The following is a 15,686-nucleotide window of genomic DNA, read 5'->3' on the forward strand; positions in this document are numbered from 1 at the left end:
ACAGGAAGAATTATTGGATTTCTATATGAAAATTGCGTTTTTGTAGATGTTTTGCCCTACTTTGTTAAATAGGGGTAAAATATGACTGGGGGGGTAATATTTGAGGGTTAAAAAGGCATTTTTCATTAACGCTAAGAAAGGATCTCACTTCATATTGATTAATGTGTTCTTGTGAACGTTGATATCAGAATGTCTGATTGGGACAATCATGCTTGATCCTCGGACATGTCAACTGTTTTAACCAGTTTTTCTTGTATTTTTGGAAAAATGTCCTGACCTGAGCATCCGAATGGAAAATATTCACTTCTAAGCCTCCAAAAAAAGGCACAATGTAAGTGCATCTTGAAATATACTTGGAATATAGTATGAGGCGGTGCTCTTTCAGTTCAGCTGAGGCTCTTATGTTGCGGTGTAAGTCATCTTACAATTTAAATATTTTACTCAATGCTATAAATCTTGTTTAGAACAGTAATATATAAAGGATTTTTTACATGGAGTAGTCAATGGCCGTGGTCTGTATATAACTGAAGCATTCAAACGCTATCGTCTCTAAAACTGTGGTGAGTGGGCTTTTGATTTATTCAGCAGTGTTCAAAAGCTATGTAATGCATTTGCATTAAAAGCTTTCCCAAAAAACAGACCAGAAAACAGTCTGCAGCGAGCCTCGCTTCATTTGGTTCTCTTCCCTCCTCAGTTGACAGAACAGATTCTAACAAGCAAAGCCCCGACTAAGTTTTCACAGGATTCTTCATTTAAAATCTGTTGTTGCCACAGTTCATTTGGTGTAATACTGAAAGAGCCGATCCACTGATCACAGATCCTGCATTTAATTAAGGCCAAACTTTTTTCGTTTTACTCACCGGCTCAACCCCGTCTCAACTGCACTGCCACTTACACCACCACAGAACATCCCATAATTAGCTGACGGATTAAGGTGCACCTTACAGTTTAGCAGATCACAGCCACGCATTATAATTAAAGTAATTAGGCCTCCTATCTCTCTCTCTGCTTCGTTAAATTCACTCCCAGAAAACGCATAATATTGAGGCTGTGGAAATGAGATGGCACGCTGCCTCTGCCTGCGATTCTTATTTATTTAGAAATATGAAACTTCGAGATGGTGGTGAGGGAGGGTGCAGTGAGGATGCAGCACATTGTAGATACTGATACCAATATTGGTTTTAATCTGCAAATTGCTGGTGTTAATTCAGTTTAAAAAGGTTAGAATCTAGTTATAATACTGCACTGGAATCAGGCTGGGGTAAGGCAATTATAATTCCTCTGTAAAGTAGTCAGTAACCCTAACCCTAACCTTTCCTACTGAATGAGACTAGACCAGCTCAATTTTTTAATGAAAGGGCAGTATCAATATTGACAAATACTCTCAAATTTATATCTCATTTTAAGCCTTTAAAAGAGGAGAAAGTGCCGGAAAAGTATAGCAAGTAAAAGACAGGATAAAGGAAAGAACTATAATCTTACAGTAAAGACAGTGAACACAACACATGGTTCCTTGACATACAGCTGTTTGGTGCATACGTCCTTATCTGCCTGTAGACTAGGTTTGAACAATGAAGGTTAACAGAACAATGAATATGTAGTTAGACAAAGAATAAGAATAATGAAAGCAGAAATGTCTGCTAGCAGTCTTCTACCTACTCAAGATTAGAAATTAAATTTCCAATTAGACAATGATTGAATGATAATGAGGGTAAGCAGCCAGGGATAATTACCTACTGATGTACCTCGCTGAAGCTCAGGAGGCTTCTGCATTCACGTGTCATCACATTGTTCAGCCGGGTAGCATTCAGAACCATCGCAGTGATCAGATGTTACGTCAGCACTGGGATGTGCAGGGAAGACATCGATCAATCTATAGAATCAACAAAATTAATAATCACATATCTCTCAGTGCTCTTTTATCCCTGAATATGTTCTTTTGTCTTTAATAAGCTTTAGATTTTAGGAGAAACGTGACAGCATTAATCAAAGGCCAATAAATCTCAACTCAAGGTCAACTTACCATCTTTTCTGTGCTTTCAACTACATCTCACTACACTAATACATTTTCTTAAATACAAAATTAGAGGTACTTGTACTTTGTATTGTCATTTCATATATTTTATGTATCTACACCACTGCATTTATCAACTTTAGATACTAGTTACTTTGCAAATTAATGTTTTTAACACAAAATATATGAGGAACTTTTACAAAATGAAACAACTGCCCAACAGTAATCCTCGTCTGTAAATTAAATAATTTTGTGGTTTGGATAGCAAAAAACTAGCCATTTGAAGGTGTTGTTTTGAGATCTGAACACCTGGATAACTAAAAAATAATTATTAGTTGCAACCTATTTAAAACAGTATAAAATTATCTTCATCTCAACCGACTACAAGAGCAAAATACTGCTCAAACATTAATGCAGGAGTAATTATAATCCACTTATATACTGATGATATATATGTATGTATATAGTTGTATAATAGCAGTAAGCAGACCTGAGTTGAGATTATTTTGTGACACAAAGAATGAATTTGTATGCTCAAGAAAACAAAACTGAATTTTTCAGCCAGCCATTAAATAAATTGGCAAAAGAAGGCAGACGAATTATTAACGAGGTAAAGATTTTTGTATTCAGAGACAACCTTACTGCACTCCTGAAGGAGACTGCAGCTTGAGCTCCAGTGGGTGGATTGAGGGGTTAATGTTCGAGATAGATAGAAGGAGACCGGGGTGAGAGTGAAAAGTCTGACTTCTCATCAGCAGAACAATAGTTAAGTATGCAGCAGTAATGATGAAGTTAATTGCTTGCCAAACCAGTTTTCCACTAAACTGAGTGCCCACTGCGACAGCCCCTCGTCTGAAAGGGTTCTGCCAGTGAAATAACACATCAATAGTTGTTGGAGCAATTAAATGCTGTGTCTCCCTGTTGCCCTCCTTCCACACGGTTAACGATTTCATCCCCAAGTGGGCAGAAATTGATACACGGCTACCAAAATTCATTCATATCTGCAGGGCTTGACTTTTGGTACCGGCCTGCTCTTTGGACCCCAACATGCATTCAAAGTGTGAAATTATGGGAAAAGGGTCACAAAAGAATTAAAGATAATATTGTTCGTGACTCCATTTTATAATGTACAGCATATGAGATTGTGACTGAAACAGGTTTTCACACAGTTTGACATTTTTATGAAGGTTTTTTTTTTTTTTTACCTCCTGGTTTCTCTGAAAGGAACACTTTGACATTTGGGGAAATAAACTTTAGTTTTCTGGGATGAGAAGCTCAATATCTCTCTCACATCTCTCTGTTAAATAAAAAACGCTACAGCCAGCAGCTGGTTACATTAGCTTAGCACATACCTGTACATAAGTGGATAAAAGCTACGTCTCTAGTGATTAACATGTCATATCTTGTTTGTTTAGTCCATACAAATTAAACCCTGTGGTAGACGGGAATGTGAGGGGGAGGTATTAGCGAGTGCCGGACTGTTTCTTGGCTTGGACCGGTAACTTCCTGGAGTCTCCGCTGGTTGCTGGGGAACTGCTCCGAGCCAAGAAAAACAGTTTGGCACGTAACCACCTGTAAAAACGGCAAAGTGTCACTTTACACTTTACAGCTTTTGTGCGGATTAAACAAACAAGATAGTGTTAATTAGTGCGCTTGAGAGGTGCTGGTGGGCGGATTTGTGTTGCAGTTGGACAGAGTGAGCTGTTTCCCTCTGTTTCTAGCTACTGGCTGTAGTCTTATATCTTCGATCTCATTTCGAAATGTCAGACTATTCTTTAAACGATATGATTTTATTAAATGCATGAACATTGAAAGCAGAAGTAAGGACCTTTCATTTTGTGTTGATTCTGGCGGCCCCAGTGGACAAAGGCGGGAGTGTTTCTACCTCATTGTTTCATTGATTTCAAGAGGAATCTGACCGAATCCGACCAATGGAAATAGCCAGTCTTCTCTTTGATGATCTTGTTTGTTCATGTAGGTCATATAGAGGCATCTGTATTAAACTGAGACTGTTACATAACCAGTTAAACACTCCTTGTAGTACATTTAAAATAAAATTAAAAATCTTTATATAGAAGGTAGCAGCCATTCTTCTAACTACACTCTCGTACCTCCATCAGTGCTTAGTACATTCTTCATCACTCTGCAATTTCCCCTTGATGTGCCCACACCCTCTGCACTCATAAGACAAAGCTCTACTGCCACAGGGTGGAAAATGGCTACCGGCTAGTGTTAAGGTAGTGAAATGGTCGTCATTAGACATCATCATTATCATCAAAGACTCATCAGCAGACGGAGAGAGTTGAGCTGAGGGAGGTGTGTGTGCATGGATGTGTGCGTCCAAGCCCGTGAGGGTGAAATAAGAGGAGATTACAGCCAGTCAGAGTTCATTAGGAGTCATTAGTTCCTTTGAACATCTTTTCATTTTTTTATTTCTCTCTTTGATCCTTTGTAAAAAGCCAACGACACCAGGCAGCACGGACAAATTGTGGCACCTGCTGTCAGTTCTGCGTTCACCTTTGGGTGCAAATCAGCAACCAAGTTTTTGTTTCTTTGGTCTGTGGGTTAGTTCAGATACTTTAGGGATCCCCTTGTTGCAAAGGCTAGCGATTAGCTTTGTTAATGGACTTCGTTTTGGTGCTTTCATCGTGTCGGTTCAAAGACTTTGGAGTCTAAACGTGCCCGTTTTCAATTAGTGTAGCCAGCAGAGATTGATGGACTTTTAACGTTGGCTTTCTCCGGTGGTGTTCATATTTTGGTTTGCTTTCATTTCCAATTTCTTTTAAACTTTCTTGATGCATGAGGCACAGCTGGAGATCAACAGTCAATAATCATTTTATTATATCTTTTAAATGCTTGTTTTTTTGATGTTGTGCGTTGTAAGCGGCTTTGGTCTGCAGTCCCATTGCTAACCAACTAATTCACCGTTCCCTTTGGAAGAGGATTTTCGGTCTTTAGTGCAGTTACTCTGCACTAAAGGACCAAATACTCCAGATTTTGAACAAATCACAACCTACAACACTACAACCAACTCATAGAGAGACATAGAGCTACAGTTTGAATCTCATTTTCCTCCTGGCTGTGGAAAGGTAGCAACAAATCAGCGAGGTACGAAACCACCGACCGCGATCTGAAGATATCGGAGCATCTCTGGGAACAATATGTGACCTGTTAGGTAACGCTGGCAGTGGGCAAAAGAAAAGTCTAAAAATAGCACTAATAAGCAATTTAGAGTGACAAAATTTGAGATTTTAGAGTTTTGGAGAAGTGAAGATGAAACAGAATATTTTGCTTTGATCACCGCAGAATCTCGTCTTTTATTATCTAATTAAAAAGTTAAGACTTACCTCCTCTGTCAGACCTCCTCTCACAGCTATTGTTCAAATGTTCTGGAGAGATTTTGTTTTTGTTCAGATGAAACTTTTTGGGTCATTATAGGTTGTTAATTCCTAACATTTCCAGTGTTTGTATTTCGAGAACTGCAGTAATCATGAAAATGAATGAATTGAATTTTCTTAAAATAAGTAATTAAATCTGCCAGTTCAGGAAGAATAAACATTTTATTAATCAGATTCAGATGACTTTATTGTCCTTTTAAATTGTCATAAAATCGAAAATTAATCTTTGGCACGGGCAGATGTCAACACACACTATACGCAATAATACAGTGGCAAGTGACGAAAGTAATGGAAGTGATGGGCATGTGAGACTTCATAACCATCACAACAATACATAATAAACAGCAGTACTACATAGAACACAAAGTAAAATGTATATTAACAATCATTTTAAATAATCAAGTGTCAGTTTTCTTGATTCTAGCCTTATTCATACCGATCCTTTAAGATACAGACTGGTGATTTCCATTGAAACAGGCTGAACTATTCTCACAGCTCTTTACAGGGTTTTTCAGTCGATTTAAGAAAATTTAAGGTTGCAGTGAGATATGACATAATAAGTGAAAGGCTGATTCAGTTCAGTTTATCTCCCAGTTTGACTTCCATTTCTATGTAAATAATGTAGCTGTCTGTGTTGGTTAATATATTCGTAGGCATTAACATTTCTTTGTTGTATTTTGACATCAGGTACAGTTTGTTTATTGAACCTGCTGTCTGTTTTTTTTTGGGGGGGGTTCCACAAGCTAATGTCAAGAGCACAATGCAGAATATTCACAATCTGACAGTCTTCCTTACTAACAAGTACTGCATCCAAACAATGAAGGTGGAAAGAGGGTCAAAGAAAGCACAAGAGAAATAAGAACATAAGTTTACATCTCTGGAATATTCCTCTGAAGGTTATATAGTCTGTTTGTATAAGGAGAGGCAGAGAAAGTACAACAGAGGTTGAAAAGTTTAAGTAAAAGTGAGCAGATTGATAAAAAAAAAAAAAAAAAAAAAAGCCATAATTTCCCAGCTTTTACAGTGTTTGACAGCGGAGTCATATTTCATGGAGCAGCTAGCAGGGACTCAGCTGTAGCTCGCCTGGTGAAAGTCTCTGTGAGTTTCTCAGCTGTGACTTTCTCCCAGCTGACAGATGAAATGTGTGGCATTTCGCTGTCACCTTATCGATCCGCCTGGTATCGCTGTCATTTATGCAAACTCCTCCAAGGACATGAACCGATCGACCCGAGGAGATGAGAGAGGATCACTGCTACCAGACACACTCGCTCACACTTTCTCTCTTCATGTTTTTTTCTCACACCTTAGACACTGACACTAAAATTTCTCCCGAGTTAAAGCCTGACTGGTGTATCGGCTGGCCAATATTATATTGGCTTATTGCAGACATATCGGTGGTAATATATTGGTGTCACCGCAAACTGTACCCAGCAGAGTCCGCTGTGATTTATAATACTGTGGAGCGCAGCACTGAGTAAGAGAGAAGAAGCAGCTCTCAGCAATTTCAACTAGAATGTATATGTTAAATATTTAACCTAAATATTCTTTAATAAATATATTTGTTTTAGAAAGCAGCCTTCTGAGTACCCTAGTACCATAGTTATACCGGTGCAGAATTATATCGGCCGCCATATTGGTAATTCCCTCTTAAATCGATATCTATGTCAGTCTAAAAAATAATATAAACTATATGTAGGACTTAAAGATTGATATAAATGTCAATATACAAAAACGTTTTGTTCATAGGAGGCATTTTTTCAGATTCAAGCAACGTTTTTGCTCTGAATTGAGCTTAAAGATGCCCTAACCAGTATTTTCTATTAAGGGAATTGATCAAATGATTTCATTGTTTTGGTTTTTACGGCTCACAGCTTTACTGTTTGGGTCAGTCTCTCTAAAACCTTTATTCCAGTCTCAGCAGGCAGCTCTGATAAAACCACTGAACAGCAGACAAAGTTAGCAACCAGCTGGTGAACACAGTGGAGCATTTAGCAGCTTAAGAGCCAGATATTTCCCTCAGGAGTTGGTGGAGACCAGAACAGAGTGAATATTAGAAGTTGGTCACAAGATAATATGTCACTGTGGTGTTTACAGCTTGTTCTGCTGCCCCCAGGTGGCCAAAAAAAAGTGCAGCTTTAAGGCAGAATGCTCCTCCGTGAAGGTGTTGTTTTACTATTGTGATGCTTCCATTGTTGCAGCGTCCTGCCACACAAATAACGCACAGTTACACATCAGACCCACACAGGAAGCAACTGCAGCTTTAATTGGTCAGCTCGGCCCAGAACTGATTGGGTTGACAGTGAAGAGAAGAGACATTTTCAGTAATAACGAACACATTTAAGCTCCAGAAAATGAAACCTTTTCCCTTTGTGGTTTGTTGCTCTCTATCAAAAAGTGAATGAGTGAATGTTAACACATTTGCTTCAGGATGTACATGTACAATGCTGCATGACACAGACGTCTAGTGTTGTGACAGTTCGTGAACTGAACTCTGCGTGTACCTAGGAGGTAACCACACAACACCTCGACAGAGAATCATAAGTCCGCCTTAAGGCAGCGCTCCCTTTAAGGCTTTGTACTGCCTTAACAAGAGCAGAGTCTGGGAGGGAACGCTGCCTGAGAGGATCAGTTCAGGGTAAGAAAGTCTCCTAAATTGTGTGTATTGTATTACACACAAATCCCTGAAAGCCCTGATGGTGGGTAGTGTTATGCTATATATTGTATTAAAGTTTAATCTGAATTTGGTTCTTTAGCTTTAAAACCATTGTTTATTTGCTAGTGTTCATTTCATCAATAAGATTAAAATCAGATTTTTCCCCGACATACTGTATCGGCTGATATCTGCAGCCCCCTTTTAGAATAATATCTGCTTTCGGCAACGTTGCTGATGATGACAATGATGACAATACTGGCAGCCTTCATCTCACAGGCAGCGACTGCCATTTTCCTTGTGCTTGACGACACACAAACACACACACACACACACACACACACACACACACACACACACACACACAGACCATTTGTCAGGCAATTTACGCTGATGAGTTTGGACACCGGCGCATTGATTCATGGTGTTTACTCAGTACGTGTGTGCATATATGTGTTTGTTATTTTGTTGTTGTGTGTGTGTGTGTGTGTGTGTGTGTGTGTCGGCAGACCCCACAGCATTATGATTAGTGCTTTTCATCTGGAGAAGTGTGCTGATGACTCTCGGGACATGATGGAGATTTTAGCTCCTCTAACTCTTACGTCTGCTCCATTCACTTCCTAAGCTGATGAGAGGCTGAGCCGACTGAATAATTTAGACGTGTGGAGGAAGAGACGTTTTATTTTGGAGCAAACTGAATTTTTCACAGCTTTTATTTGGCTCCTCGCAGTTTGTCTCTGATCTTGGACATTTCACTGATTCCTTGCGTGTGAACATGAGAAAGTAGAGGTCCAAATTGAAGTACAGATTGCAAAACGCTCTGGAACAAACATGTCATTTTAGCATGTGTAAATTCACTCCTTCAGTATCATAGTCCCTCAGAATTATGAGCTACTGTGTGGTCTTATGGTCCACCCATTGACAGTATATGTAGTGGACATGAATCCCAGTGATTTTGGTGATTCCTCGAGCGCCACATGAGGTCGACATTTGTGATGCTTTGGATACATTTACATACATTAGATAGAAGAACAGTTGCAAACAGGAATATAAGTATAAAAATATAAGATTTTAGACTTGAATTCAAAGACAAGTTCTCTAGTTGTGTAGTTGCAGTTGCAGTTAAACTCACTAACACTTAGGTGGACTGCATTAATATGCAGCATACAGGGGAAATAAGGGATGGACATATTCACATTAAAAGGTCAGTAAAATCAAATGAGGGAATAACTCCCATGGCTGAGTACCTCTTGATTATAATGTGTATTAGTTTCTCTTATTGAGCGAAGCTCTGTGGCTGTCAGCAGAAACAGAGTGAGTGTGTGGGGGGAATAAACAAGTAGGAATTTGAAAAACACCACTGCTTGTCAAACTAAATCCTTTCATCTCCCAGCGAGGCACGGCGAGGCATAAAAAGTGGATGTCATTGTTTCAAAGAGAGCTCTCGCCCTCCTTTTCTTCTCTCCCTCTTTTCTCCACTCTCCTCTTTTCTAATTCTGTTGACGGACTCTGGTCCAAAGTAAACAAAGGCTCTTTAGCGCCATCACACAGTTCAATGTGCTGAATTATTGACTTGGTTTTTCAAATAGGCAACACATAGCTTTGGTTCCTCACGGCAGGGAGAGACGCACGGGGAAGAGAGTCTCATGGTTTTTCATGTGGAAATGTAAAACCCATTTCTGTCCCCACTCTCTCCCTCTCTCTCCCTCTCTCCCTCTCTCCCTCTCTCTCTGCTGCCTGTGAGCAGGGGATCACTGTGCTGTCAGATTATGGCTCTCTGGATGGCTGCATGTATTTTTGGGATGGATTTAAAGGTCAATCTCATGCACAACAGTTTGCTTGTGTTATTTTTATCCCCAGCTATACAAGGCATCGACCGATTTCTAATTCATAACTGTGGGGCACCACTGATGCTTCTGAGCTAATACTGGGAACATGCACTGTGTGCACTGTATGCAGCTGTATATCACAGCATTACAAACATTATAATACGGCTGTAATTTTTTTTTTTTTTTTTTTTTTTTTTAAAAATAATAAAAAAAATTTTTTATATGTTTTCTAAAAAACATGGGCTGTGGAACAACACATCAGTGTCACGTCTTTGCCCAAAATTAACAGATTTTTGCAATTTGTATTACATTTTTGTTTCTGTGCTACAAATATCCATTGAACCTCATGCTACAATTGCATTACTCAACCAATGTAACAAAAACATGATAGCCTTTGCTCCTAGAATGAAACTTAATGTACTGGTTGAAAAAGACTAATCCAATCGATGGATAGAGATCTTAGTTGCCCATCTAAAATTTTTTTTTTTCAAGATGTTGTTCCCTCGGCTTTTACACCACTTAGCAACCTTTTCTGGATCAGGTAGAAAAGACGGACACCTCAGACATTTCAAATGTTTTAAATTTTATTTTATTGTATTTCCTTCATTTGGTCAAAAAACAAATAAAAACACATTGAATAAAACAAAAGAAAATGTCACTGGCTAATAACTGTGTGATTATATACATCTTTGCACGGACGTAGCCAAATAATTAAATAGCTTTGTAGTATTTTTGGCGTATTATAAACCATACTTTAAGTACAGTACCAAGCACAGTGAATTCATTATAATGGTTTTCAGTGAAACATTAGATAGTATAAATGCTGTATGAGAAGCCTTTCTATCCTACGAAGAAGAAATGTAAATGCATTGCACGTTGGCGGCTCCATTCTAAAAACATCAATATCTTCATGTTTCCTTGTTTCACCCACACGCTGTGATGTTCTGCTGTTTCATCCGTAGTGTCCACTGCAGTCCTAACATATTGGATGAACCCGAGCTCTGAGAGGTGCAGCTGGTCTCCCGCCAGTTTTAATGCTGTAATAACTCCTGATTATGAACATGTCTGAGAGTTAATGGGTTTCGTTCCTCTCTGCTGCAGGTTATCTATGCACTGAACACGAAAAACGACGAACACGAGGCGGCCATCGCCACTCTGAAGGAGGCCCATGAAGAGGAGGTGCAGCAGATTCTGTCTGAGACCCGAGAGAAGATACTACAGGTTTATACGCTCTACTCTTTTATCATTAAGACACTGACGTCTGACTTTTAAAAGAAGTTAATGCTCTCTGAGTTATATTATCTGTCCTACTCTGATGAGAAATGTCACTTACAGTTCAGGACACAACAAAGCTTCACAGAGGACGCAATGCCTTCTTGATTTTAAGGTTTATAACAAAAACCTTTAAAAAAGAAATATGCATTACACCTGATTGGATTCTAAAACTAAATGAAATTGTTATTTTTGAAGTGATGGATTATTACTTAAGATATAAAGTTTTAAAACATCGCAGGATAAGAGATACCTGTAAACCTTATCATTGTAAATTTACAGTAATTTACTGTATTTTAGAGTTACAGTGTATTACTAGAAATAAAACTGCAGTTTGTTATTTTATTTTTGTAACTGTACAATACTAGTAATAGTTTTTTAGTAAATTACTGTATATTTATATATGTATAAACTATATTACAGTGATCCTCTATTTAGGGATAATTAAAAAATATTACCAAAACACAACCAAAAAGCTAATGGAGCAATGGCAAGGTTTCAGAGAGAATAAAGAACTGAATTTTAAAAAAGAAAATACATAATACAGAGAGAACATTTTATAAACTGTCCTAAAAATATCAGGAAAACTCTTCTGTGAGGCTCACAGGAAATAATCTGTTCAAAATTCCTCCAGAACTTCCTGTAGTTGTGTTCATTATTTGTGTTCATTGTACAGTTTATTAGTTATGCTGTACTGTCATGCATTGAATAATAATATGAAATATCCCTAAAATATGTCCCTTAAGGAAAAAGGTTGGGAACCACTTGTTCACTGTTTGGTGTCCAGAACATTTAGATGTAAGATATTTGCAGATATTTGAAGTGAAGAGAGAAAGCTGTTTTGTGGGTGTTAAGTGATCATTCATTTAAATAAGTAATGTAATCAATCGCTGCTTCCCGGAAGGAATAAGTAAATGCATATTACAGTATTGCCTTTGACTGACAACTCATGGGTTATAAATAACTTTCTGGTTAAATAGATTAATTAGTGCAGCGAGGCTTTGTTCTCTTTGGCATGAGTGCAAGTGGAGGTCGAGTATTGATTTAGGACAGGATTTAAACAGCTGCAATGGACTCATGGTGTTCAGTTAGAGTCACATTCAAGTCAGCCAGACAAGATGAGACAATGTCACTGTATACAGTCTTGTATAGCTGCTCTACACTAAACTGATCCGCTGCAGAACCAGAGAGCTGAGATCACGTTCAAATAGCACTCATCAATCTTTAATCAACTGAATATTTATTATTTAACTCCATAAATCATCACTCCTTATGAGAATGACTTGTCTAACTGACCGCAATGTGACTAACCTTGAACTAAACATATATAGAGAGACATTTACATCCAGAGGGAAGGTTTACTGTTGAAATATAATGAACTGAGCTGAACTCAATGTGCCAATTTAATCTTTTAATTTTCAGTTTCATTTGAGGATCATAATGAGCTAAATCAAGGCCAAATCTAAAGTGTTTGACGTCAGCCAACCGATTCAAAACTGCAATTTTAATTAAAGCTGAAATCCATTTATTTACTGTCCCCAAAATACTTACTATTATTTATAATATTTATACTTATAATGTATATTTTCTGTCCTCTTTGTTACTGTAGCATTTGGTGGAGTTTTTATGGATGTTTTCACTTTGCAGCACTGAACATTTTCTGTTATTTTCTCACAAAATGCTGCATTTGGCACAAGTATCCCACGAGGATGTGTGTTTTAGGTGGAACATTTCCAAATACCTTCTATTATTAAATGAACAAATTTGGAGAATATGCCTGACTGAGCCCTTCATTCTTTGCTACAGTACAAGAGCAAGATCAGCGATGAGATGGACCTGAAGAGGCGGATCCAGTCTCTGGAGGAGTCCATGGAGCTGCACGAGAGGATGAAGAGACAAGCACTGGCCGAGTTCGAGAGCTACCGTCAGAGGGTGGAGGACATGCAGCTTTGCACCGAGGCTCAGGTAGACAGAGGAAGGATGTGTGTGTGTGTGTGTGTGTGTGTGTGTGTGCGTGTGCGTGGTAAGAGGCAGCTGAGCCCAGCGTGATGCTGCAGTCACAGCTGCAGGTAATCAGTACTAATGTCTGTTTTTGTCCCCCGTTGTGAGGCTGGAGAGTCTCCCTTGTCCGTCAGCATCACCCGCTGTGTGTTTTGTGTGGACGTTTGATTTGCTGTGTAGTAGTAGTAGTAAGATCAGGACTCCTTCAGGTGCCATTTTCACTCGTTATTTCTTATGCCACCAATGCTTCCGGGATGCATTTACACTCTTTGAAGTCTGTAAGCTATCCAGTCTGCCCAAAAAGTGTAAACTAGATTCTTCACCAGTTCTGTGTTGTATATTTAGTTTATTATACCAAGTTCAAGGAAAACACTGATTGGTACGTGTCCATTAAAGTGGTAGAACAGGATGCCTCTTTGTAGAGTTCTCTGTCCTGGTTGAATAAAGTGGGATCGGGATACAAGAAAATGTATTCTGTTTACTACAGAAAGGAGGGAGTGGGAGAGCAATATTATTGACTGAAGTTAATGTTGGAATATAGAGCTATTTAACACTTATTTCAACAAGAATAATATCACTTGCACTACCTTTAAGTCTGCTATAGATAATGATTTAGTTTGATTACATATACATTGCACGGTATTGTATAACTGAACACAGTGGGAGAGGAGTACCATGTTTGAACTTAACAGTATAAGTCAGCTGGCGTGTATGACCTTTTGGAAGACAGCAAACACTGTTGCAGATCGATAACAGTAGTTAACAGACTGGATAGATGGATGGATGACATTATTTTATGGATTTGTATACAGAGGATAGAGGATGTGCAGCTTTGTGTTGAGGTAGAAGGGAAGTGATGGAAAAATGACTGAATGGATGATTTAAGAAAGAACATGAAAAGGGCTGTCGACACCAAGAACAATAACGATGTGAGCATCCATACTGATGAATGATAACACGCCCTCCCCAGCTCCAGATTATTAGGAACAAAGGATAAAGTTACTGATGAGCTGTTACTGCTGTACGTTGCACAGGGAAGCACAAGGAAGAATACGGGTTCACCGACGAGAGGAGCTTGGAGACCCTAACACTCTGATATAAGAGTTGTCATCTTTTGAAGACACATTTTATCCAGGCTCTGGTAAAGAGAGAGGACTTCAGAGAAGCCATCAACACTAAAGACTGTTTGGCAGTAGTTCTAGGTTTTTTATGTGATTTGCAGCCTGAAATTATGTTATACACGCTTTTATTAGGTTTTATATCACAATTCGTTCATCCGATCGCTCTGAAAGTGATCCCAACAATATTCTTTGCCAATGTTTTTGGCGTTCAGGTTGTGGTGTGGACTCCATCGCCATCCAGTTGAGTTAGAAGCATTTTTAAAAAGATACATTAACAGTTATTGTTATAGATGTTCTTGGTGTGGACTTTAGACTCATGCAGAGGCGTGTTTGTAGTGTTATCATAAGACCTTGACATAAGAAAGAAAGCACTGAATACCAGATTCCAGAGCTGGTTTGGAGCTCGGTGGAACCTTTTGAGCTTGTGTTCAGGTACAAAATGCACCTAGTAGTTAGTGTGAGTCTCTGATTGTTTAATTATCTGTTGTCTAAGTAAATTAAACACTAATTTCAGACTGTGCAGCCAAATTAAATGAAAGCCGTGAATCTTGCCCTACTTAATGAGCAAATTTAGAGACCATCCTTTAAGTCTTTGGTTATTGATTATCAGAATCATGTGTACCTGGTTAATTAAGGCAACCTCATGTTAACAGAATGCTACATCAATGCTATATGATGTTTCTCTTGTTATATTTGGACTCATAGCGTGCTTACTGTTCAGATGGTGGACTTCTGTTTGCTGGTTTTCAGTGCTAATTTAGAGCAGGCAGGTTGGCAGCCAAAAGGTCAAATTCCCCCGAGCCAGTACATCACCAGCTGGTTTAGGGCTTTTTAAAAAGTTTACCCATGGTGTGTGAAGCCTACAAACCCATAAATCTATCCTCCTGTCGGCTCAGTCTTTCGTTCCTGTGTTCCTTGGCAGCACACGCAGCGCGTGGTCTCCATGTCGAGGGAGGTGGAGGAGATGCGACGGTCCTTTGAGGAGAAGCTGCGTACGTTCAGCCAGGCCCAGACCCAGTTCGAGCAGGAGAAGAGGGCTGCTCTGGAGGAGCTAAAGGCCCAGCACAGACAAGAGATCCAGGAGCTCCTCCGCAGCCACCAGAGCCAGAACGCAAACTACAGTAAAGACCAGGAGAAACTGGGACAGCTCCATAAAGCCGAGGTAACACACTAACTTCTGCAAAAGTAGAGCAGCAGAAAGCCAAAGCAACAAACTTAATCACTACAGGGAGAAAGTGGGACAGCTGTGTTTATTACGCCATTAACTGTTGACTGTATAAGCCATTCAGTTAACCTGCTACATCAACTCTAGAGCACTGCAGGGTAAACTGTTTCTATAAGTAACGTCCCTGCCATCAAACCAAAGGGGTGTGAGGAAACTCTGATACGAAAGTGTTTCTA

General features: G+C 39.1%; 1 protein-coding gene across 4 annotated transcripts in view; it reads left to right on the top strand.

The window, feature by feature from the left end:
* The window catches only part of fam184ab (family with sequence similarity 184 member Ab), a 131,292-nt gene that overhangs the window by 40,490 nt on the left and 75,116 nt on the right, over positions 1-15,686 (top strand). For all 4 annotated transcript variants that reach the window (XM_051409749.1, XM_051409750.1, XM_051409751.1 and 1 more), the window contains exons 2-4: positions 10,993-11,112; positions 12,970-13,128; positions 15,208-15,447. In XM_051409749.1, coding sequence (XP_051265709.1) covers positions 10,993-11,112; positions 12,970-13,128; positions 15,208-15,447 — 519 coding nt within the window. The remainder of the gene's footprint in view (positions 1-10,992; positions 11,113-12,969; positions 13,129-15,207; positions 15,448-15,686) is intronic.

Source organism: Dicentrarchus labrax, unplaced genomic scaffold (genome assembly GCF_905237075.1).
Source record: "Dicentrarchus labrax unplaced genomic scaffold, dlabrax2021, whole genome shotgun sequence".
NCBI lineage: Eukaryota > Metazoa > Chordata > Actinopteri > Moronidae > Dicentrarchus > Dicentrarchus labrax.